At 36.4% G+C, this 25976-nt stretch overlaps 1 protein-coding gene across 1 annotated transcript in view; it reads right to left on the reverse strand.

Annotated features, from left to right (window-relative positions):
- Positions 1-25976, reverse strand: part of Dlc1 (DLC1 Rho GTPase activating protein) — a 384998-nt gene that overhangs the window by 347430 nt on the left and 11592 nt on the right. Inside the window, exon 2 of the mRNA XM_077792445.1 lies at positions 23103-24241. Within this exon, the coding sequence (XP_077648571.1) occupies positions 23103-24116 (1014 nt within the window). The 5' untranslated portion in view covers positions 24117-24241. The remainder of the gene's footprint in view (positions 1-23102; positions 24242-25976) is intronic.

A 25976-nucleotide genomic window follows, 5' to 3' on the forward strand; every position in this document is an offset into this window, starting at 1 on the left:
GGTGTATATAATGGAAGACTATTGAGCTCTAAAACAGAAGGAAATCCTGATATTGGCTGCAATATGAGTGAAGCAGGAGGGCATTATGCTAAGAAAAAACAAGGTCTCCACAAAGGGACAGGCACTGCTGTGTATGGTCTCACTTACACGTGGAGTCAATAGTGAAACTTACAGAAATAGTAGAATAAGGGTTGCCAGGGGCAGGGGAGAAGGAGAGAAAATGAAGAGACATTGATCAAGGGGTACAGAGTTTCAATGTTAAAGATGAAACCATTTCCAGGTCAAGATGAATACCATTCTGGAGACAGAATGTACCACAGAGAGGGTGAAAATTAACACAGCATTCTGCATTGTATATTTGAAATGTGCTGAGAAGGTAGGACTGAAGTGTTCTCATCTCATACAGAGAAAATGGTAACTATGTGAGGTGATGGATGTGTTCATTAGCTTGTTTGTGACTGTCCTTTTTCAATAGTTATGCCTATAAAATATTGTCTATACCTTGAAGATATATATATATTTTTGCTTAAAAAGGTGGGGGAGGGGAAGAAGAAGAAAGAATGCTTTTAGCAGAGTCCCTGGAATGCTCCCTGGCAGATCCTGCCCCATCCCCTTCCAACTCCACCCTGAAACCACTCCCCACCTCCTCACTGGGTGACATCAGCAGAGGAGGTGCTGCCTCAGAAGAACTTAGGGCTGAGGGGCAGCCATACAGTTCTTTCACTCCAAGGACCACAAAAATCCCCAAAGTTTCTGAGCTAACACCCTTTAAAAAATTGAGGCCTGTGGAAAACCTACGCACGGAAAGTCTGTTTCTATTTCAGCTGTGTATCAGTTAAGATGGAAAATTTTTAGAGTCCACACAGATGGTAAATAAATTTCTGCTACATGAGGCAGTTCCTGGAATAAAGCAATTTTCTCAAATAACAAGTGCCAACTTATTTTTTTTTTTTCAGCAGGACTTATTTTTAACTTTCCCAGGGAAGGGTTGAGAGAGACTGGGAGCGGTATCCTGCACCTTAAGAATCTGATGTTGCCTTCAAGAAGAGACTAGCGCTGTTCTCACTCCAGAGTGACACGTCTGTCCACGCACATACGTCGGCTGAATGAAGGGAATGTTTCTTCATTTCCATGGGGGAGGGGAAGTTGAAGTGGCAGTGAGAAGATGGAAATTTTGCAGAAATATTTATATTTTCATCCAATGTTTAGTTTTCTCTCACTCCAAACAGTATGAAACTGACTCATATTTTTGCTTAGGAATTCATTAAATCTTGGACAAATGACCATAAATCTTTGAGAGTTCTTTACACACTGTGAGACTTGGCTTGTGTCCCCAGATATCTTTAGCAAGGGTCCTCTGGGACACAGCTGAAACTCCTTAATGCTTTGCTGGGTCATGCTTCATTGGGAAGAACCCTCCTGAGTTGCATTTGGCAGGGAATGCTAGCACCTTAAACCAAACGATTCCATTTGCCAACTTAGGGTGATTCAAGCATTCCTTCCAGTAGCAGGGATTCCTTACTCATAAGAAAGACAGAAATTGATTATTAAATGATGAAATCATGTTATAACCACTAATGATTTTAAAGAGTGTATTGCAGAAGAGTGTTAAGTAAGTACATAACCCTCATAAATTTATTTTCTTTCTTTCTACCTCCCTTCCTCCATCCTTCTCTCCTCCTTTTAGATTTGGGGAAAACATTTCACTCAGCACCACGGATAATCTATCAATCAACAAACAAATATTTACTGAGGGCCTAAAGACTAGTTAACTATACAAATAAGAAAAAAAAGGAAAAATCTATCTTAGCCTTAAAGAGGTTTATGGTTGAAGAGACAAATATGAAGGAATTAGAGCCAGACTCTGATTTTGACCATTAGTGTGCAGACTAGAGACCACATGCTAACTTGAAAAGTCAAGAGAGATGTCCAATCATTTGGGATTGATGAGTGAATGATCTGTATAAAAATAGAAAGACACATTCAGAAGAGAAGTTTTGAATCCCTTTTTAAATGAAACTGTTATAACATGTCAGTTGTTCTGACAACTTTTGTGGCGGTGTGACAAATTCTTAGACCCGAGTGTAAACACTGGTAAATAAAAAACTCTGATTACTAAGACAGCAAACATCATTTGCTATCAAATCTATGGGAATGAGAGATGTGAACTGCTGAGAGGGCCATAAAGATTTCCTAACAATACCCTCCTTGGAGACAAGCTTAAGAAGGCAGGTGACTTGCTCTAGGTCCCAGATGTCTTCAGAGCTGGGAGGAGAACAACACTCTTCCATAAGATAGCTTTCTCTGTTCATAACAGACATGGCTATCTTATAAACAATGATAAAATGTCATTCTTCTACATGAAGTGTGGGAAAAGTTTTAAACCTGACTTACCGATAAGTAAGGTCTTTGAGAATGCTATGTTTGAGACTACGTGTCCTCTCCAAATTTCCTATGTTGAAACCTAATCCCCAATGGGTTGGTATTAGGAGAAAGGTATTTTGAGAAGTGGTTAGGTTATGAAAAAAAGTCCTCATGAATGAGATTCATGTCCTTCAAAAAAAAGGCCCAAGAAAGATCCCTTCCATTATATGAGAACTAAGTCCTCCTACAGGTGCCATCCATAAACCAGGAAATAAGACCTCACCAGCCATGGAATCTGATGGCATCTTGGTCTTGGACTTTCCAGCTTACCAAACCATGAGGAGTAAATTTCTGTTCTTTGTAAGTCACTCAGTGTGTGGTATTTTGTTACAGCAGCCTGAATGAACTAAGACAAAAATCATCTATATTTTTATAGCTTTATTTGATTATTAAATTTCCCATGATTTCATACTAACTCAAAGTATAAGCATTTATAGTCAAAAAAGATCAAATTACAACTTTAATTTTTTTCGCAATATCTTTATTTTACATTTATATGATGCTGAGGATTGAACCCAGTGCCTCAAGCATGCTAGGTGAGCACTCTATCACTGAGCCAGAACTCCAGCCTCAACTTTAATTTTTAAAAGGAATAAATTTCTAAATAATTTTTCTTTCTTTCCTTAAACAAATTGTATATCAGGACTGAAAATAGCCTTTTAAAAAAGGTCTATAAATGGTAAAATACCCTTCTTTAAAAAGTGTGTTCTTGGGCTGGGGACATAGCTCAATTGGTGAGCTATGAGTGCTTATCTCTCAGGCACAAGGCTCTGTGTTCAGTCCCCAGCAACACACACACACACACACACACACACACACACACACACAAAATTGTGTTCTATGAGATACATAGGTCTTAAAAATTAAGTTACTTTCTCTGGAGAAAGCTTTTGATTTTTAATTTTGGCTCAAGAGGACTTTAGTTTGCTGATTTTGAAGATTCCCTGAAATGCCATATTTCTATCAGGGCTTTGACTACACATAATGGTTAAAATAATGAATTTCTTATTATTCTTAGCATGTGCCTAGAAGCCATGGGTATTTTTGGATTTAGTGAAGTGAAGAGAAAGACCTAACCATAACTACAGAATCTTTTCCAGTAATGGGTAGACTCCTTGATGTGATTCAGCTCTGAGGTGAACTGGAGGAAATACACACCCTGAGACTGATACCCAAGTCTTGGAAGAGCAAACTGGGATGTAGATATATGTGGTCAAAACAAAGCCTCAGTGATTGACAAGTAATGGATGTGTGGCATCCAGAACTGAATTTGCTATATGAAGGAAATCATGGGTTTCACTTGGAAAATTAAGTAGAGATGAATGAGACTGTGCATACTCTGAAAAGCATACCTAAGCTTCTACCATTTCCTTCCTTCTGGTGATTTCTGTTGGTCCTACACACCAGAATCATTACTTCATAGCCAGTTCTCACTGAATGAGAAATGAGTGTTGCTAAACTTCCACAAGTTAATCAGTTCACCATTTCCTTGGGAATATGAAAAGTGAGTTGGTTGCCTCTTAAAGCAAAAAGGAGCTTTGGAGAAGAATTGTAATGGTAATGAGGCAAATATGTTCACTTTAAGGCAAACACATTTTACACTTCTTGAACTTAAAGTAGAATAAATAAATAATTGTTTCAATATTTCTAAATTGAATACTAATTAGTATCACTTATCACTGTGAATATTAGTTCTTCATGGCTTTCCGGGCACAACCAGCTATAATGGTTTTCATGATGTTTTAAAGCATTGTATAAATTATCTAAAGTTTAATCTTTATCAAAAATGTTGGATTAAGGTTTTTCAAAATATTAGAAAAATTGGAAACATAAGGAAAAGAGTTCCAAAAGTTTGAACAGAATTTTCTCATGCCACTAAGAAGCTTAACTTTAGGTGAGGAGACAAGACATACTTTCATCTTTACATATAGGTACAGCACAATTCTTTTTAACATGGCTGATACATAAGTAAACCATGCAATTTGGAATTCTTTAGAGATGCAGATGTGGGGCACATCAGGCAGGATGTGGGGACAATGGCATGAACCATAGTGGTCCAGACAAAGTAGGATGAACAATCATCATTAAAAAGGATCATAAGTTAGAGTTCAGAATTTATGAGTGCTTTTCTACAAGTTTTTCTTTTTAAGAGGATGATAGTAACTGATCCATCTTTGAATATCTAGCAACTAAAAAAAGCTCAAAGAAGAGAGTAAATAAGTTAAACATGAATATATTTTTATGGAAATAATTTTATCGTAGGATACATCCCTTTACATATATGAAATCAAAGAAGATTAAAATCTTAGAGTCAAGGACAGCATAGTGAGCACTATCCTTTTCACACATATACAGCAAGGGAAATTATCTTTTCTCCCACATCAACTTTACTGAAAATAGAGAAGTTTTGTGGTCAACTGTGAATGAGAAAATACAGATTCATTCACCCATTCACCCACCCATCCACCAATCCATCCATCCATCTGCTAGACTACTTCTTATTTCTCCAATGCTATATATATATATATATATATATATATATATATATATATATATATATATATATTAGTCACTGAGGCTACACAGAGGAAACATACAATCTTCAATGAGCATATACAGTCACCACATCAGAGCCTCAGTTATATCCTCAAACAAGAAGAAAAAAAAATATTAGCCTTTGTTCATTTTACTTCATGTTACATCTTCTGGGAGAGAAGGTGAATAATGCAGCTTTGGGAACTTTAAGAAAGTGGTAGAGTGTAAGAGTTAAGTATTAAGTACTTCAGTTAGGTAAGTAGGTGTCCAACATGCCTACTCAGAGACTCTAAGAGTCTGTAGGAATCTGAGAACATGGCTATATAGTATGCTATTATAGGATTCTGCTATAGTAGTGAGAGCAAGTTTCAGTGTTTGTTTGTTTGTTTTTTGTACCAGGGAATTAATTCAGAGGCACTTGACCACTGAGCTATGTCCCCATACCTATTTTGTATTTTATTTAGAGACAGGGTCTCATTAAGTTGCTTAGAGCCTCGCTTTTGCTGAGGCTGGCTTTGAACTTGCAATCCTCCTGCTTTGTTGAGGGCCACAGACAAGTCAAGATGGTGCCTGGCACTTTGCCAGGAGGAGTGGTTTGTGAAGCAATGCCAGCAAGTCATTAAGATGATGAGGATTCCTTAATGACTGACTGCTGTATCTAGATGATGTTAATTAAGTTAAGCTGTGTGTAATTAGTTAAGTATATATACCTCTGCCATCCCCTAATAAAACGGTTCCCGCTGTATCAACCTTCACAAGTTGCTTGTCACCCCCGCCCCCTCCCGTTTATTTTGCCCAGCCAGACTGCGGCACTGCTTCAGTCTTCTGAATTGCTGGGATTATAGGCATGTGCCACCATGCCTCGTGTGGTTCAAATTTTTAAAAAAGACTAATTATACAGACTAAAATATTAGCTGGAGAATATTATCAAAATCTGATTAAAAACAAAAGATGGATTAACTTTGTTATGAAGTGAAATAAGATGATAATGATTTCTTAGGAAGATTAAATCAGTCTGTACTGTGCAGAATGAACTGGAATAAGAGTAAATACTTAGCTGGGTACAGTGGTAGATGCCTATAATCCCAGTGGTTTGGGAGACTGAGGCAGGAGGATTGTCAGTTCAAAGCCAGCCTCAGCAAAGGCGAGGTGGCTAAGCAACTCAGTGAGACCCTGTCTCTAAATAAAATATAAAATAGGGCTGGGGATGTGGCTCAGTGGTCGAGTGCCCCTGAGTTCAATCCCCAGTACCAAAAACAAAAACAAACAAAAAAAACTTGATCTGGAAAGACAGCCTCCTCCACATGCTAGGTTGAGGATATGGATAGATTGGAGATGATTAAATAATATGTTCCCAAAGAAATCACGAGCAATCACACAACAATCACCTATTCTAACCAATTTCCCTTAGTTACAACTCAGAAAGGCCAATAAAATCATGAAATCATAAAAGAAAATCAATAGCAGAGAAACAGACTTTGCAGGAAAAAGGAATTATTCAGGTAACAGCAACAAAACATCAGAAACCTCTGAGAGAATGCCCAGAATTAGTATTCACAAAGAGATGTGAGAGAATGTTACATCTATAAAACAAGAATGTGCTACTTTCTGAAACATATTCTTTGCATTCCATCTGTTACAGGTTTGAACTCTTTGCTAAGATTGGGGCCCAATTCAGTCTTGTCTCTGTACACTAGATCTCCTCCCCTCTTAGCAGTTCAAGAACATCAGCCTGAATTACCTCCTCTTTTGTATCAATGACATTTCCTCTATTGGATCATTACTAGCAGCTTCCAAATATCATGCACAAATATCTACTAAAATTAAAAAATCTCTTGGCTCCACATCTTTCTCTTCCGTTCTCTTTGTTTCCTTTTCTAGTATACATTAAATAGTTATTTAATAGTTGACTTTGCTCACTTTCTTCTACTCATGCCCTTTCCTTCTTTGATCTACCAAAAAATGAACATCTCTTCCTACCAAAGCTGCTCTGGACAAGTTGGCCAGTGGGCTTCATGTTGTTAAATGCCCAATTTTCTTTTTGATCTAGTTGATTTTGATCTACAGCATTTTGAAACCTGCAATCTCACTTTCTTTTTGGGAACAGCTTCTTCACATTGCTTTGCAGGTCTTACTGTATTCTTTCACTTGTTCATTCTGTACTTGCCTTGGCTTACTATTCATTTGATGGTTTATTTTCTAACTCCTTCCCGTAGAGATTAAGTCCTTTAGAGCAAAGATGCTATTTGTCCTATCCAGAAGAGTGGCTGGCACTTAGTGACTGCTCAAAACCCCCCATTTGTGGACTTTGTGGACTAAGTCATTGAGTAAAATAAGAAAGAGCATCTGTAAATTAAAGTATGAATTCAACAATACAATATTTTAATAGATTAAATGATAAAATTGATACACCTGCATATCAAGCTGCTGATGTGGTTCTAGGAGTCAAGAAAATCTCATAATAAGTAAAAGAAAATTGCAAAGAAATATCAAATAGATGGGAATTAAGAGACAAATAAAGGTTGTTGAAAAATATCTAAAATAAGAGTTCTGGGCCAAAATGACAGAAGCAATGGGAATATTAAAATATATTGGGAGGAATATTTCCTAAATTGATGAAGGGTGTGGCTGTTTAGATTGACAGATTTAGTGAAAATTAAGTTGTACTCAAAAGGAATAAAGCTATGCTTTTCTGTGTGATGAACTTTATGATTCCAAGAAGAAAGAAATTATCTTAAGACCATCCAGAGCCTTAAAAGCAAGTAAGTTATAGAAGACAGGTTATCAGTGTCGGGTAGAGCTTCTCATATGAAATACTGAGTCACAGGGGAGTTGAGTAACATAATCAAATTTATCAAGGAGAAAAATGAGCCTAAGGAGTTAAATATGCGTAATCATTCATTACAGTCTGTGCAAAGTATAAGCCCATCAAAACTCAAATAAATGAACAACCATGTGATGAAGTTGTTCATGGAGATGTAACCAGTTAAGTTAAATTCGGAAATCCTGGAGTAGGTGATTAAGTGATTTAATGACAACAGGAAGACAATGAAAAGAATAGAACTTCTATTAATAAGTTAATAAGTTCACACTTGCCTTAACTTATTCATTACCCAGGAATTTCATAACTGCCCTTTCTATGTGCAGTGCATGCTGGGCACAAAGCATAGAATGGTGAGGGAGTTAGAAGCATGAGGATCCCAAGGAATTTACAGTTTGAAGTGGAGGTTTGTGGACTGGTTTCCCGAGGCTGCTGTCACTAACCTGGTGGCCTAAAGCAACAGGGATATTTTCTGTGCTGGGGGCCAGATATCAAAGTATGTTGGCAGGGCTGTGTTCTCCAGGAAGGCACTAGGGGAGAGTTCTTCCTTTCCCTTTCCTGCTTGGGGTGGCTCCAGGCCTTCCTCTGCTGTGGCTGTATTACTGCAATCTCTGTCTTCACAGGGGCTTCTCCTCTGTGTCTAGGTCCTCTTGTGCATTATATGAAGACACTTGGCATCAGATTTGGAATTCCCCTTTGTAATCCAGGATGATCTCATTCTGAGATCCTTAATTACATCTGCCAAGACACTTCTGGCCAAGTCAAGTCACATTTACAGTTTCCAGGGATTGGGATGTGCATATACTTTTTGGAGGGGTAGTGGTGGTACAATTCAATCACTAATCTATGTAGAAGTGAGTCGATACTCTTCAGTGTGGTTGGGTACATTAAGAGAATTACAGGATGAACAGAGACACATAGAAGATCCCAAATGTCTGAGGGTTCACTAAACCTTTTTAAATAAATTGTCAATTAAGACAAAACTTGAATGATTAAAACTTAGCCAGGCAAGGGTAGGGAGGTGGGCTGGGAGAGATTTCTGAGGCAGAAAGAATGATGAGTTCATAAGTGGAAGAGGTTTAATGTGACTTAAAAATGTGAGATGATGTGAAAGTGAAAATGAGACTATGGAGGTAAACAGGCCTGGACGGTGACTGTCCTTCAAAGCATCTTCCATATTGGAATGTTGAAGATCTGGAAGGAGAGTGTGAAGACACTGTGTGGGCTGCAGTGTGGAGAAGGGATTGGAAGAGGTCAGAGCTGGAGGGAAGAGGCCACTTAAGGCTGGTGCCGTGGCACACGCCTGTAATCCCAATGGCTTGGAAGGCTGAAGCAGGAGGATCATGAGTTCAAAGCCAGCCTCAGCCAAAGTGAAATGCTAAGCAACTCAGTGAGACCCTGTCTCTAAATAAAATACAAAATTTGGACTAGGGATGTAGCTCAGTGGCTGAGGGCCCCTGAGTTCAAACCCTGGTCCCTCCTCTCCCACACAGAAAAGAGGCCACTTAAAATGGTGTTGCTAACTTGAGGAGGAGATGGTGGGGGGTAAAGGGATCAAATTATTTTCATAACAACTATTAAATCAACTTAAGGGTGAAGCTAGATTCTAGATATCTAAATTTTTCAGCTGAACTATCTATAATTCTGACTGTGCCATAGGTCTATATGGACATCTAACAATGTGAATCCAAGAGTTGTTTTTAGTAAACCAATTTGGGGATGGTGCTGGGGCTTGAACCCAGGGCTTCCTGCATATAATACGTACAGTTTACCACTGAGCTACACTCCCATCCGTTAATTAACATTTTGAATTTCTAGAACAAGTCTTTTACATAAGAATTTATTTCATTTCATTTAGCTCTTGGAACTATAGATACACTTTAATTTGTATTGTTTCCAAATAATTTTGTTTTGTTTTGTTTTCCAACTCCGAGCATTTGATGGATAGCATTTGATGGATAGATACCACTTGTGACTCACTCTCTATTATATGTACCTGTTTAGTTCTCTTGGTTTCAAAAAGCACCACAATATTCTTGAATAGAGAGGTTAGGAATGCAGAGGTGTTATCAAAGTGGTAGTGGAATTCTGAGCAGAAAAACTTAAAGGCAGCAACATTGGGAGATGGTAAATATGTCATGGTGAACATAAGCAGTTCCTCAAGGTCAACAGTAGTGTTCATCAGGAAATCCGTCTGCTTCTTCTCACTTGGGTGCCCACTGACCATGACAAGGAGTGTGCACAATGATGAATATGTAGAGGAAAGATTACCATGAGTCTCAAAGTGACCTGGCCAGCAACCTCAGGTGAAAACATTTACATATTTGCTAATAATTTCATCTTTTTTTTAAAAAAAAAACTGGAGACACCATACTGGGCAGCAATTCATATGCATGATTCTTTATCAGTGTAGTGACTTAGTTATTGAATCTCTAGAGTAAATTGACCTTCCTAAAAATAGATTTATGTGAAATACAAAAATTAAATTTTATAATCAAGTAGCTATGTATAAGCAACATGAAGATTCTTCATTTACTATCAGAAAATAAATTGTTTCAGTGCTCAGGGTTGGAAATTAAGGATTATAATATGTAAGATAACAAATATCAAAAATAGATTTATTTCCATTTTCAGTTGCTTATGATAGGCCGATATACAATTTAGTGTATGTTTTGCTTCTAGTCTAGACAGAATTTTAGCTATAAAGATGTAGTGCTTTACACAATTACAGACATATGTACAAAAAAATTTGCATGACGATCACACCAACTTCTACTAGCTAATTTCCTCTCTCTCTTGCCTTCTTAATGATTGCTCACAGTGTGGACCTTGTTTGAAATACTTTTCAGCTTGTTTAAAATTTATCATGCCTCAATCCAAACACTGTGGACATCTGAGAGAAAGCACTTTGTAAGTCCTAAGTGGACACAGATAATATTTATGATAAAAGTCTATGTTGATCACAGGGGAAAAGTACAGAATAATTGAATTAAATGATAACTCAGTCCTCAGAAAAGAGTGAATTTTCATTATAAAACTAGAAACCAGGAGAAGCTGAAAAACACAAATATCATTTTAGACTCCATTTTTAGCTTTTAAAAATTAATTTTATATTTTTATCAACAACTACCTGAAATGATAGTTAAATTCTCAAGGCTGGATTGTTTTTTCAGCACACAAAGTGGACAAAAGTCTGAAACAGAGGGATAAGATATTTCCTTTCTTTGCTCAAAAAAGCCTTAATATTAGGTTTCTGTTACATTTTGATGTTGGCCAACTCTTTCTGATTACTTTTAAATTGTAGCTTTTCTAGAATAATATGCAACTCAGCATCTTCTCTGTAGGACAGCAACTTTGCAGTGGTAACAGGACATACCACTATTAACGCTCTAAATTATAGCTCCTTGGCCTTGTCAATACAAACACAGTATTCCAGTTAAAGGGAAATGCAAGGATGTTTAAAGTTTCTTCCAGTTGGAACATTCCAAGAACTTACAAAAAGCAAAATCCTTGTCTTTCATCTCATTGGTTTGTAGGATGCTGTTTGCAATCTTATGGTAAAATGAGCAATTTGTTTGCTTTGTTAGGTAAATGAACATGAGACAAGACATTGCACATTATGTTATCATTTTATAACAAAATGAAGATAAAGGTACAGGGAATGGATGGGAAATTAAAGTTCCAACTACACCATGGAAAATACATCCTGTGGGAAATAATTACTGTGCATATAAGAGCAAGGTTAGTTTTTGTTTGATGGTTTTTGCACTGAGGCTCCAACCTTTGCTCAGGCTAGGCAAGTATGCTACCACTGAGCTGTACCCTCAGCCCTTGTTTCTGGCACTGATTGGCCACATTGGGTCAACCTCCCACCTCTCTATGCTTCTATGGATGGGGTAAAAAGGGTATAAAGGCTCTCAAAGCTGAGCCTGCTTCTACTTTTCTTTTGCAACTACTTTGAAAATACATAGAGGGCTGGGCATGGTGGCGCATGTCTGTAATCTCAGCCGCTTGGGAGGCTGAAGCAGGAGGATCACGAGTTCCAAGGCTTTCAATTTAGCAATGCACTAAACAACTTAGTAAGACCCTGTCTCTAAATAAAACAATTTTTAAAAAAGGGCCGGGGATGTGGCTCAGTAGTTAAGTGTCACTGAGTTCAATCCTTGGTGCCAAAAAAAAAAAAAAAAGTAAAGAAAATATATGGAAGCAGAGAACATTGCAGAGAACAATTGGCCGGTTTGCCAATGTTCTTCCTGAAGTAGTGACTACTTCAATGTGTTTTGTCACCTCCTTGACATCAAGCTTCAATAAGCCTGGATATGTTTTTAAAAAAACAAATGCTGACTCTCAGATTGTATTTACTTATTGGAGATATTGGATATGAATTTTTATAATTAATATTTTTGTGACATAGTTTTTTTTTAAATCCTTAGTACCCCCACTATACTACACTTCATTATTCTCTTAATAAGTTTAACTCATTCAGAAGAGCACAGATAAATTCTATGAGATAAATTGACATTTGAAGTAAATGTTAGATAATAATGTTGAAATCCAGGGCTGTTGTCCAGCACACTGGGTTGCATCATTGACCTTCCCACTCAACGTTTGTCCCCAACAACAGAAGGACATGATCATGGATTGCTATCCCTGGAACACATTGTTATGCATCAGGTCAAATTGCTCACAGAGTCTGTGAGTGCCCAAGTTCTATTCTTATCCTTAAGAAAAAAATTCTTCATTTATACCAGCATAAAAATTGAAATTTTACCTTTTATCAGATATTGATAAAGTGCATTTCTTGTCTGTTCCAATTGTACTTAACTATCTTTGGGTGTCTCTTCCAAGTGACTCTAAAGCAGAAAGTTTCCTTATGTATCAGGCCAATATGTTAATGGAATATGCAACATCATAATTAGGGCTGCAATTTTCACAAACAAGGAATTAGTCTCTTGGCTTTTTATTTCTCATGCTTTCAGTCCATTGTACTGTTAAATCACCTTTTCGTAATTGTCCATAATTATAAAAATAATTAATTAACAATGTTCCATACATGGCTCCAATGTCATTGATGACAGTATTGAAAGTTAGTGTGGTTCACTCACTCAAAGCATCATCATTTTTGTCGTTGAACTATTTTGCTAGAGCATCTCTTGACACTGTTTTAATCAGGAGCAGATCTTCCTGATCTTCATTTCACTTTTCTGCTTACTGATAAATACTCTTGGGGGGGGGGGAATTATCATGGCTGTAAAGACAGCATTTGACAGTACTCATTAGTATGCTGAAATCTAGAGAAAAAAAAAGTTTAAATAAAAGGATCCCTCAAATCACCAAGTTAAAAGTCTAAATTTGAAAAGGGAAAGTTGTTTTGCCTAAGTTAAGGTATTGCATGTGAAGTACCACTATTGTTTTCATAAAACCATGAGATAGTTTGCTCTATAGTACTTAAAAGTGCCTATATACATAATGACTTTTGCAAAGTGTTTGCTTATTTTATTTCTTCCTAAGATTTAAGTCTGTGTATTAAAAAATGAATCTGAATCTCTCAAGTATTATCAAAATAGCACCACAAATTTGCTTCTCTGGATTCCCACATATACAAAATCTAAAGTGAATCCTTTAAAGTTCAGCTTGGGTACCCCTTGAAGGAAGCCTTTTCTCACCTCCCCTTTAGGGGACCTGTTCCTAACTGTGTCTCCAGAAATCTCAATACTTTCTACCTTGAATTATAATGAACCATTATAATACTAATACTGGTGTTTCATACTGGTATTTCAAAACCTAATATTACATAATATTCTAATATTCATTACTATGATTACCAAGAGTAGTTTAGCTTAATATTCAAGTGAGTTACCTGTGTGTGATATTGCTTTTACTAATGAGTAAGCTCTAGGTCAGGATGCACATATGATACTTATTAAAATGTTGCACCACACCTAACAAAGTGCATGGGGGAAAAAAGGTACTTAAGAAATACTTTCTTAGTTAATGAATGCATACTGTAGACTGTACTGTGTAATGATAAAATTAGATAGCAAAGGTGTCCATATGGGCTGACTTATTTCCTAAATTTCTCTCATATTTTGTCAGTCGGCCCCCAGAATTATTCCTGAGAGTTCAGTTTACTCTCACATTTATAACTAGAATAATTTACTAAAACAAAAATTATCACTTCTACTAATAACAGAAAAAACATATGGTGTTTACTATATGCCAGGCATTGTTTGAATTATAAACATTTCTGAATGCATTTGATCTCTTTAACAACATAGAGAAATCCCATCATGCATATGAAAAAACTGAGACACAGAAAGATTAAGTAAGTTACAAGTCACAAAATTATAAATGAGTGAAGCAGGCAGTTTGGTATCAGAGCCCACTGGTTTAATCACTGGGTTCTCCACACAGCTCTCTAAGGCAAGGAAGCTGTGGAAGTTTACCCTGAGCCATGCAGCCCTCCAGAAATATCCAGCTGCACAAGATATGTGCTGGCTGGTTCTATATGCTGTCAATATAGATTCCACTAGAATTTAACTTATAATCAGAGATAATAACTTTGCTTTATTCAGTTATGGGACTGTCAGATCCTCATCTCAAACCTTGGTTGAAAAATTTAGATTATTCTACTTCTGGACTTCGTAGATGTCGAATCACATTTTCTGTCGTATTTAATGTTCACAACAACCCTGTGAAGTACAGATCATTGTTTCCATTTTCCAGAGACATGTGCAGCTCACATAGGCTAAACAACATCCCCCAATTTGGGTTGGACTCTTTCCCTTCATCGCAGTTAACTTTCTTGGCAAGAAAATCCAGTTCAGACCAAGCTATTCATTTTCTAGACCAAATAGTGATGCTATTTCAACATTTTTTAAAACCTCTGGGTTAATTTTTAATGTACATAAAAAGAAGAAAACCCTTTTGAAGTTTCATTGGCTCAAGAAAAAGAATCCAAAAATTGAAGAACTTCATTAATCACTAGTTTTATTCCTAGACCAGGGTAGAAATAGAACTGAAAAAAAAAAAAAAGAGTAGAAGTGTGTTTTCTTATTTGCTTATATTTCCTTTGAAAACTCTGAGGTTATCTCTAAAATAGCACTATAATTTTCTTTACAGTTAGAAAATTATCTATGGAATAGAGATCTTGTTGGCAGCAAAGGATAAGTATGTTATTTCTGAGAACATGAGCCAGAATACGAACAGATCCTGTTGGCACCATTGTGTCTAGTACCCAGATAACGGGGGCAGGGCTCTGTTATGTAGGTTATTCAAGTTATTCCAACTTTTGTGGATATTGGCATTTCTTAGAGGGAGGCAGCCAGAAGCTATGGCAGTTTCATTGGTATTAAAAGATTAATAAATTGGTCTTGGTTTATAGTAACAGAAATCCACGAGGAAGAAACTAAATCAGTTTCATGATTATGATAGACTGTAATGTGCAGCTGGCTCAGAAATAACCATTCATTATGTAAAGTAACATCATGAAAGTGTTTTAATTTTTGCTCCAATAAATGCTCATGTTAAGTTAATATGAACTTATTAATGACCTTGTTAATAACTAATGTAAATTTGCAATTTTGGTCCAAGTCACTAATTGGATCAGAGGCTCATCGCACATCATAACTACTTTTTAAAAAATAATATCTGGAACAGGAAATATTCAGATCTAATTACTTTCATCCAGTATACATACACACACATTAGTATACACACACACATACACACACACACACAGAAAGATTAAGATGCAAAAATATGAATACACACACATACGTGTATGTATGTGTGTGTGTATTCATATTTTTACCTTCAAGGTATCTGGTAGGAAATCTCCCTATTTTATGTAGTATTCTTGATAGAAATTAAGAAATTTACTATTATCTGACACATTTAAAAAAATAAACAACAACAACAACAACAACAAATAACCCAATCAACAAATGGGCCAAGGATCTGAACAGACACTTCTCAGAAGAGAGTATACAATTAATCAATAAATATATGAAAAAATGATCATCATCTCTAGCAATTAGAGAAATGCAAATCAAAACTACTCTAAGATATCATCTCACTCCAGTCAGAATGGCAGCTATTATGAAAACAAACAACAATAAGTGTTGGCAAGGATGTAGGGAAAAAGGCACACTCATACACTGCTGGTGGGACTGAAAATTGGGGCAGCCAATATGGAAAGCAGTATGGAGATTCCTTGGAAATCTGGGAATGGAACCACCATTTGACCCAGCTATCCCTCTCCTCAGTTTATACCCGAAAGACTTAAAAACAGCATACTACAGGGACACAGCCACATCAATGTTTCTTTTGATCTCTTACTCCTGTCACTTCTTCTCCATTTCCATCCCTAACTTCCTCAAAGTGATATTAACCAGAAAAACTACAGAATTTCTGAACGAGTGCCCTTCTAACATTTTTGATTATGCACTTCCCTCAGTGAGCATGCATATTTCACTTATTTAAAACTATAGTGCATACACATTTGTGCTAATATATCATATGTGTTATAAAACATACAAGTTTAAAGGACAAAATAAAAGCTAACAGATATTCTAATATTTTTCTTCTCTATACCTAACATTGCTCACTCCTTTCTGGAGACAAACTGACCATAAACTAAATATTTTTTTACTCACAGATTGCCATATAATTAATTAGTTGTTCTGTGGCAAAGAGTGGTAATAATTTTAAACTTGAGGGTTGACTTAGAGATCCAGGTGTTACATGGTTCCTTTCCCCCCCTCTTCCTCTCTCATATCCGGTTTAGCATGGAACTTGGAGAACAAAAAGTAGATTATGGTATGAAGTGTGGGATATCTGGTCAATGATTTTGGATGCATGACTTAATTTCTTTGGAATCTTTATAATGTTGGGCTCTTGATATTTGGTATTGTTTTCTGAAAAATAAATGTTTTACCATGGTAAGGTCATTCATTCATTCAAGAATTTATGGAAAGGTCCTACATATTGAGCTGGACACTACAGAAAGGAGACTGAATAACTGTCCTTGGGGAGCTTGCATTTTAATTAGCAATAGTGGAATAAAATGAATTCCAACAAATTTGTTGTTAATCATACATTGGAATTAAAAATGGAATAGATATATTGTATAAGGAAAAAATCCTCCATGAATATATAGAGAAAAAAATCAACTAATTTGATTGAGGGAATTGGGGAAAGTTGTGTTCCCCCCAAAGAGAAAACATTTGAGGATCTTGAAATGTTAGTTTATCAGGGCTCCATCTTCTGTATAATAGAGACACAGCCAATGAAAACCAGTTCTAGACATCAGAGAACCTGACGTAAAATGACAGCAATTATTTACCTTTGTCTTCTTATTAAACTTCTGCTGGAGATCACTAAATCACTGTGTTGCAACAGATTTGATTTCAGTCTGCTCAACATCCATGTTTTATCTAAGACTGATACACTGTTTTTCTTGGGTGTTGGGGGTGGTCCCAGGGATTGAACTCAGGGACACTCAACCATTGAGCCACATCTACAGCCTTATTTTGTATTTTATTTAGAGACAGAGTCTCACTGAGTTGCTTAGTGCCTCGCTAATTTGCTGAGGCTGGCTTTGAACTCCTGATTCTCCTGCCTCTGCCTCCTGAGCTGCTGGGATTACAGGTGTGCACTGCAGCACCCAGCTGAAGAATGATATACATTTTCCCCTTGCAATTGACCAATGCTTCTTTTAGTATACTATTTTAGCCTGCCCATCTCTCTCTCTCTCTCTCTCTCTCTCTCTCTCTCTCTCTCTCTCTCTCTCTCTCTCTCTCTCTCTCTCTCTCCCTGTTTTCCTTCTCCTCTTTCTGTCTCCCTCTCTCTCTTTCATTCTCACTAGTCTTCTTTGAGTCCCAGCCTTTCATGTTAGTCAAACAGAAGCCTCATTTGATATTCCAGGGGGATTTAAGCAACTATATGCTTCACAACATAAACACCTTGACTGTCTAACTGATGGTAGTGTAGCACGCACATAGAACAGAGACTGGGATATTGAAAATGATCAATATCTATTATTGACTGATCACTAGGCACTATATCTTGTGTTTTTTCTTCATAAAATAACCATTGTTGCATTTCTAATTAGTTTTACTAGAGTTATATTTGAGATGAGGCAAAATATCTGAGTCCCAAGTGTATGCAAATATGTTTTTGGCTTTCTAGTTGTTTACAAAGCAAAAACCAGTTTCTGTGGCATGAAGTCATTTGACAATTTTGTGTGGCCTAAAGAGCGTACATCATGTTGCTTACAAAGCCACTAGCTTCACCTGGGACACAGCTCAGCTAAAAATATGTGGGTGAAGTGTCATCATAGGAACATGTCCCTGTCTATGCCCAGTTATCTACCTAGTAACAATTTTGATTCATTATATCAAAACTTCAACCTAGTAACATAGAACTGAAAAGCAAGAGGATTTAAGAAAGGCAATCTGCTCAACAGACCTGTCTTGAAAGCTTCAAAAGACCTGTCTAAAAGTGACCTTAGCATGAGTTCATACTATTATGAATTCACCTAGAAAGCTATATGTCCTGCATGCCACTCATTCCTTCTTTTTCGGCTGATATAACTTATTCACAGACTACCATCCTTCTCCTAGTCCTTGCTTTTATTCAACATATCTCCTGACATTACGTTGTACCATGGCTGAGCTATCTTTTTTGGTTTTTATTTCTTGGGCAAAATTTCCTTCTCTTTTATATTCTTCCAGCCAGCCAATAGTTTGACTTATTCCATATTTTGGGTATTGTTTTACTATCTTTTATATCACTTATGGGTCAATATCAACCTTTCCTTGGGACAAAGGTCCCATAGAGGCATTCAGGAGTCAAAGAGAATGCCGTTTCCAGAATGGGTGTGCTTTAACCAAATATAGGCATATCTTTAAAGATAGGGTAAGAAGAAAATATGTGAGTTTTTTTTGTCTTGGTTAATTAACATCTTGCATTTTCCAGCAACTTAACATAAAATATGTACACTGCAATATTTTGCTCCTAGATGGTTATCCTATAAGAAATAGTGTAGCATTCGGTCAATGTCACTTTAATATGTAAAATAGATTCCTAACACAGAAAGATATATTGCAGTGTGAAATTAAAGTATCAAGTATTTCAAGTACCAAGTATTTACAAAGAATATAACAGAACATATATTGTAGCCTATTTATTTCTTTCATAACATGACAGGGTACATTAGTATATATGTATGTTTAGAGTTTTTCCTCAATATGTTTGTGAGTTATCCCTTAACATAAATATTCTTATTTTATGATAATAGAGTTTTTAGCAGACACATTCTCTCTCCTAATGCAGACTTCAATTCTAAGCCCTCTTGTTGCTAGGTATAGCCAAATAATTCAGTTCTAGTTCATGCAATCTGAGAGATAAAGAAGGGTGCATCTCTCTGTATCCCCTACCACACTGGCCTGAATATGACTGAAGTCTCAAGACAGGAGTGAGTTTGGATCAAAGGGGTTGGAGTTTTGAAAATATAGAGCCTACATATTGGTCCAGAACTGCTTATAGCTAAGTACTATGTGTATGTGAGAAAACCAGGTTGTTTAAGCTACTGTTATGCTAGCTTTGAATGACAGTAGTCAAGTCTACAGATTCACTAATACTAGGGTAATAAAATAAGATCATAAAATTAGTCTAGATTTTTATTGGAGTGTAGAATTCGGTGTCTTTTCAAAGTTCATATTTTTGCAAAATCTTTTCAAGTTTATTTTTCTTTGTAATATGGTTTATTCCTTGTCTTATGTGAGCAAATAAAACATTTTATAAGCTTATATAATTATTATGGTTATTCAAAAATTTGGAGAATATTTAAATAGCCCTTACAGAAGACTGAATTTTGGACTCTCTTTAATTTGTGAACCACCATCAATGACAAATATACTAGTTCTTAAAAAAAAAAAATCTAACCTCAAGTCTTTCCCTGCATATTTTCCATCTTCACATCTCTTTTGGTTTAAAGAGACCACTTCTTAGACTGTCTCCCTCCTCCAGACATCTTTGGAATCTGTTTCTGAGAATTGCTTTTAACCAGCTGTCTCACCCCAGGGATTCAGCCAAGGCCCTATGACCACTCATCATCTGCCCGACCTCAGCACTCATTCACTAATGTCTGCTTTTAGCCCATTTGTTTTCCTTTGCTTTTAGTAGCTTCAGTTTCATGACCCATTTCATCATCTTTAAGGAAATTATTAGCTCAAAATGTCAATCCTTAGATATACTACAGATGCAGTTTTCTACAATTGAGACTTCTAATATGTAAGTGTGTGTGTGTGTGTGTGTGTGTGTGTGTCTATGCGTGTGTGTGTGTGTGTGTGTGTATCCTGGATGGTCAAAAATATTATTGGACATCAAGAAAAAAATAAGTTGTGCAAAACAATGAATGCCTGTCAAGATATATGGATTTCAAGGAATGATAACGTCTATCTAAAGCCCAATGATTTCTCTAGAGAACTATTTTAATACATTCCGGGTGATTGCTTTTATAAGCTCTCCTATAGTTTTTTGATTTGGATTTTTTCTTCAAGTCTTAGAATCTTGATCATATCCTGTTATGGTTTGGATGTGAGATGTCCCTCAAAAGTTCCTGTTATTGCAGGAGTATTCAGAACTGAAATAATTAGATTACGAGAGCTGTGTCCTAATCAGTTCATCCTAGTTTGCATGGATGGGGTGTGGCTTGAGCGGGCGGGTCACTGGAGGTGTGCCCTGGAAGGGTGCATCTTCTTACTTCCTGATGCCTCCAGGAGCTGAGCAGATTTTCCTCAATGGGTCCTTCCCCCGTGGGCTCAGAGCAATGGAGCTGGCCATCTTTGGGCTGAGAACTTTGAAATCATGAGCCCCAAATAAGCTTTCCTTCCTCTAAATTGTTCTTGTTCTTATCAGGTATTTTGGTCAGCGCAATGGAAAGCTGACTAAAATTCATCCTGATAAATCCACATTCAGAAATACAGTGAAGAATTTGATTCACTCACATGACCATCAGATAATGAGTTGATTCAAGTTCTCTGACTAAAACTATATCACTTTATGCTATAAACCACTTTTCCAAGCCTTCATTTTATAATTTTTGCTATAGCTGACAAAGTAAATACATGTATACATTCATACACACTCTATCACTTTTTATAAAAATTACGTAGGGTAAAAAGTGAGAATGTCTGCTTTCTACCTTTTAAATTCTACTCATTCAAAGTGATTGCTGTTAATTTTGTGCACATTTAGCTGAGATTTTTCATATTCTTACTCAGTCGTATAGAAAGGTTTATTCTCCTGTCTATACCTTTATAGATTTCTATATGTACATTTTTCATATAAGGTTTGGACTGCCACTGCTTATTTCCAGATACACTATGTCATGAGCAAAATTAGTGCATGTGAATCTCACTTAATCTTTCTATACAACAGGTAGACAATAGCATTCCAAACAATAGACGAATAACAAGTTGTTTATTGATGGAAATGTAGGCTACTCTCTTTTGTTTTCAGGAACATGCAATACAACGATGAATGTATTATTTTATGAATATGTTGTTATTTCTTTAGTAAGATTTGAAAATGGCGAATTGCCAATTTAAAGGTATTTTTACACTCATTCAAAATGAATAAAACAAAAATTCTTATGCATTTTTTGTTCTAAGGACTTCTTCCATAAGCGTATTTTTCTAGAGTAAATTTTGAATCTGAATTTTTACATTTAATCTGTTCATTACAAGCTCACCCCCAAATGGTTGTAGAGTCATAGTAAATATTCCACCAGATAATGTCACAAAGCTGTAGAATAACAAAATGCTTAATATAGATTATTTAAGTTAGAACTTGTAAATGAGATATGATTGCAGCTCTCAAAATACAATGAAGCTATAGGGACACGTCCAAGAGTAAATCCTTTTCAGCATTCTTAGTATTGATATAAATGTCCAAATGGTGAGCACATGTTTAGGGAATGTTTAATGTTTATGTCGGCAGTTGGGCAGGATTTGTCTTATTTTAGGGGGGCTATGTCATAGGTCAGCTGAGACTTTCTTATGTCATTATTGCATTCCCTCCAACAGAATTGATAGGATATATGGAAATTTCTGAAAAAGTGGCCCGAGCATTCCAATCATAACAACTTTATGGAACATTAACATTTTAATACAATTTATGTAAGGAAGGGAGAGATGGCCAGCAGCACAGAATACTCTGTTGGCACATGTTTCAAACACACCAATTTTTGCTGTAAAGTCTTTGCTTTCAATTAAACGAGCTCATGACATATTACTGATCTAGTTTGTTAGCTAAACCACAGTTTATGGAAACCAGATTTTTAACCACAGAGACAGTTGGGGAATTTTTTTTTCTTCATTGTAGGTAGATAGCCCCCATTAAAAAGAACTAAGAACATTAGTTTTGTGTTTGGTAGAATTGCAACTATAGATTAAGATTATATCAACAGAAGGGTAAGAAAGCATATTTTAATTATTATACAAAGTGTCTGATCTGCAGGGTCTCAATGCCAGTTGGTAGGTGGGATGTATAGGAGAAGTTGTATTTGGACTTCTCTTGGGAATGGACAACCCAACACTGTCTAAAGAATATTGGAGAAATCCTGAAGTTTTGGCTAAGAGTTCACTAAACCACAAATCAATGTAGTGATACCTCAGTGTTTGCTTCTGTCACTTGGAAGCTTCCTAAGGGATCTAGGCATTGGCTTTTTTGATGTTTTAAAATTGTGGCAAGAAATAGAAATCATGATGCATCTACTGCTGGTGAATATGCCAGGGTAGCATTTATACAGTGTCAGACATTGGGTGGGAGGAGTGATTGTTTGTTGCCTTTGAACACGTAAAGTGGTGACTTATACCACTCTTACTATGATAAAATATACTTATGAAGGGAAAAAGAAAGAGGTCTAAATAAAGGATCCTACATTTAAAAAAAAATCACAACTTCCTTTCTAAAAGTTTTACTCCTCAAGGCCTTCAACTGCATAATTAGGAGCTAGGTGATAACTATTCAGTTCCAACTAGAGAAAAGATGTCAAATTATATCTTCAACACAATTTCAAAATAAAATGTCCAAGAGCCATCATAAATATTATTAATGAAATTGAAAGATAATTGTATTTTAATTTGTACATATTTTGATGGTTTCACCAAGTGGATAGTCTTTAAGTTAAACAGCTGCATTATAGGGCAAAGGAAATGCCTACCAAGCTTTTTAATAAAGCAAAATAACAAGTGATAAAAATGGGGATATTTAAAAAATTTCAAAAGCCAGATACTCTGCGCATGTGTCTTACCTTTCTCTTGCGAAGTCTGACTTGGCTCTCTGTGGACTCCTGGGTGGTCAGAGAGTCCCTCACATGTAAACACTGCATGCCATCTTCCATGTTGACCTTTGGAGAACTTTTGTTTTGATGTTCTGAGAAACCGCTCTTCTCCAGGTCGATTTCAGCTGACATTCCACTGGGGCAGGAAGGAGGCTGCAGAATGCAGCTTCCAAAATCTGCTTTTAATAATGGCAGTCCTCGGTCTGGGCAAGGAGTAGCCAAGAACTCATCCTGTCTGACGTTGAGGGTATTTCTTTCAGGTTCATCTTTAGTGAAGTCAGGTTTCCTTCGTTGCTGGGCAATTACGGCAGAATTCAGCAATTGCTTCTCAGGCACAATATCTTTCACATTCAAAGAATCAAGCATAATGATGTTGGGTACATCCTTTGTTTCATTTAAGCTTATATCACTACAAAGCTCCAGGCTTCTTACAGTATCAGCAACTTTATTTTCCCCGCAATCTTCTACCAAATCAGCTTCCCCAGCCATTCCCCAGGAGTTATAAGAATCTTGGTTACTTTCCATGATAGGCAGTGCCTTTACTAAGGAGCCTGCTCCTTCGACATTATGTTGGTCTGATATTTTATGCCCTTGGGTAGTTAAAATCTGTTTATCATCCACAAGGTATAGATCAGAATCGGTATCCTCATCAGAAACATGCACAAGTGTTTCTGTGCTGGCTTCCAGAGAAAGAAACTGATCTTCACCTTCATGACTGTCATTTTCATCCACCTCCTTTGAAATGTGACCCATTGGCCTCCCAGGAAAATCTCTCAGCTCTGATCCGTGACAGCAGTCTGGGAGTGAAACACACTTCTCTTTGCGGTCCACATTGAGGGTTGCATCTTTTTCCATACTTGCCTGCAAGCTGTCGGCTACGAGTCCATGATGACATACTCTGTTGCAATCATCAGAACTAAAAGGCTGTCCCACCCGCTGGGTCACATGTTCTTCCCAGCTTCTCTTTCTGATAGCTGCAGACATGTCATCGTCGTTTAACAACAGACAGAGAGATGCGTTCCATATGAGGCTCAAGGAGATGGAACTCGATGAAAGATTATTTCAAATTCATGGATCAAAGAACAGAGTGAAGTTTGTCATTTTGCCACCTATTAAAAAATTTTAAAAAAACACGCAGTTACAAATACATTTCTAGTGTCAAAATCTATCTTGGGTAAAAAAAAAAAAAAGCACTAATCTGTGTTATGAAGACAGAAGTAAGAAATCTTTTAAAGCTTCTGTCTCCTGGCTTTAAAGGTTTATTTCTTTAAGCAGCAGCCTAATAATAGAAGAAAATTTTATATCTCTGGTCAAGAATTATCAGCAATAATTTTAAAAGCAGTGGAGCTGGTCCATTAATGAATAAAGATATAAATTACCAAACACTTAAAACTCTATTAAGAAAATATTTGGATTGAAATACTTGAGAAAAATCACCAGAAGAAAACTCATTGCTCTAGCTCATGTGCTCCTTTAATTCATTTTTGTGAACACAAGTTGTTAAAGAAATTCATTTGTTGTTTGGTTTAAGTTGCAGCAAAAGCTATTGGGGAACTAGCCATGCAAAACTTGAGTTGTAGAGACAGCATGTGTAATGTACTAGTGTGTGAAAGAATTAATACCGACCCCAAATGGCCAGGATGTATTTACTCCAGGGAATGACTAAGAAATATAGAATAATCCAGTTTGGCTCATATTAACACACAGTTCATGGATAAGAAATCACAACATATACAATTTATAGCATTTTAGGACATATACATCTGTTCATGCATCCTATTACTGCTAACACTAGCTAGAAAGCTAGTAATACTGAAGCTTAAATAAATTTAATAAATTGTCCAAAGTATACACCTAGGAAGTAAGTCCATATTCAAATTAAGTACTGGTTCTAAGGCCCAGGCTCAGATAGCCAGTAAAATTCATTGTCTCCATGTAGTTTGGAGAATCTACTTCATCCCTTCTCCTTATGTATCTTTAGTATGTATAAACTTTCCATACCTCTCAGGAATTCAAGTGAACCAGACAGGAGATATGAATATGATAAAACAATTAAGACTAATCTTCAGAAACTTGAATCTCATTCTCTTTGGGTATCTAAGGAGTTTGGCTTGTGTACTTCAGTTAGAATTTGGCCACAAAAATTTAAATGAACAAGAAAATCATGTGTAAGATAAATTCAGAATAAAAACACTTTCCAGGTATTTTGCCTTGAATTATTCAAATTATTTTGAATCCTTTTGAATGAGGAAGTAAACACAACCTTATAAATTGAGCAACCCAAATATTATTCCACAATGAAACCAAATAACTGGACTGTAAATGAAAAATCCCAAAGAGCAGACACTTAGCTTTTATTTTGCACAAGAACTGTCAGCACATAACATGGATTGGCTTATTGATTTCACAAGATTAACTGCTGTGCTAGTTTGGGGACATTTCAGTGTATTGAAATGGATTCTGACTCCCCATCAAAAATCTCAAGTTATTCTGACCCAGCAGATGCCCCAAAGGCAAATATTCCCATGTTATAAAGACTGGTGAAGTTAAGGAATGTACTAGAATGTTGGTACCCTAGCTTGACCAAATATCTTTTTGGATACTATTTAATTCCACTAAAGGTCTGTGGCCATCTTTGAAAATGGCCAGCATTCACATTTTCCATGTTGGCATTCATTTTGCACTCAAAAGAAAATATAAAGTCTCTGAATTCCATGCATAAGTCATTATAGTGTGGGAGGCTACGGAAAGTGGAAAAAACGCATAGATGGAAGCCAGAAAATTTCTGCTTTCATGGGCAAATTTGGGTTGTAATAGGGCGGTTCTGTTTTAGATGCTTTCTTT

The sequence above is a fragment of the Urocitellus parryii genome, chromosome 14, assembly GCF_045843805.1.
Source record: "Urocitellus parryii isolate mUroPar1 chromosome 14, mUroPar1.hap1, whole genome shotgun sequence".
Lineage (NCBI taxonomy): Eukaryota > Metazoa > Chordata > Mammalia > Rodentia > Sciuridae > Urocitellus > Urocitellus parryii.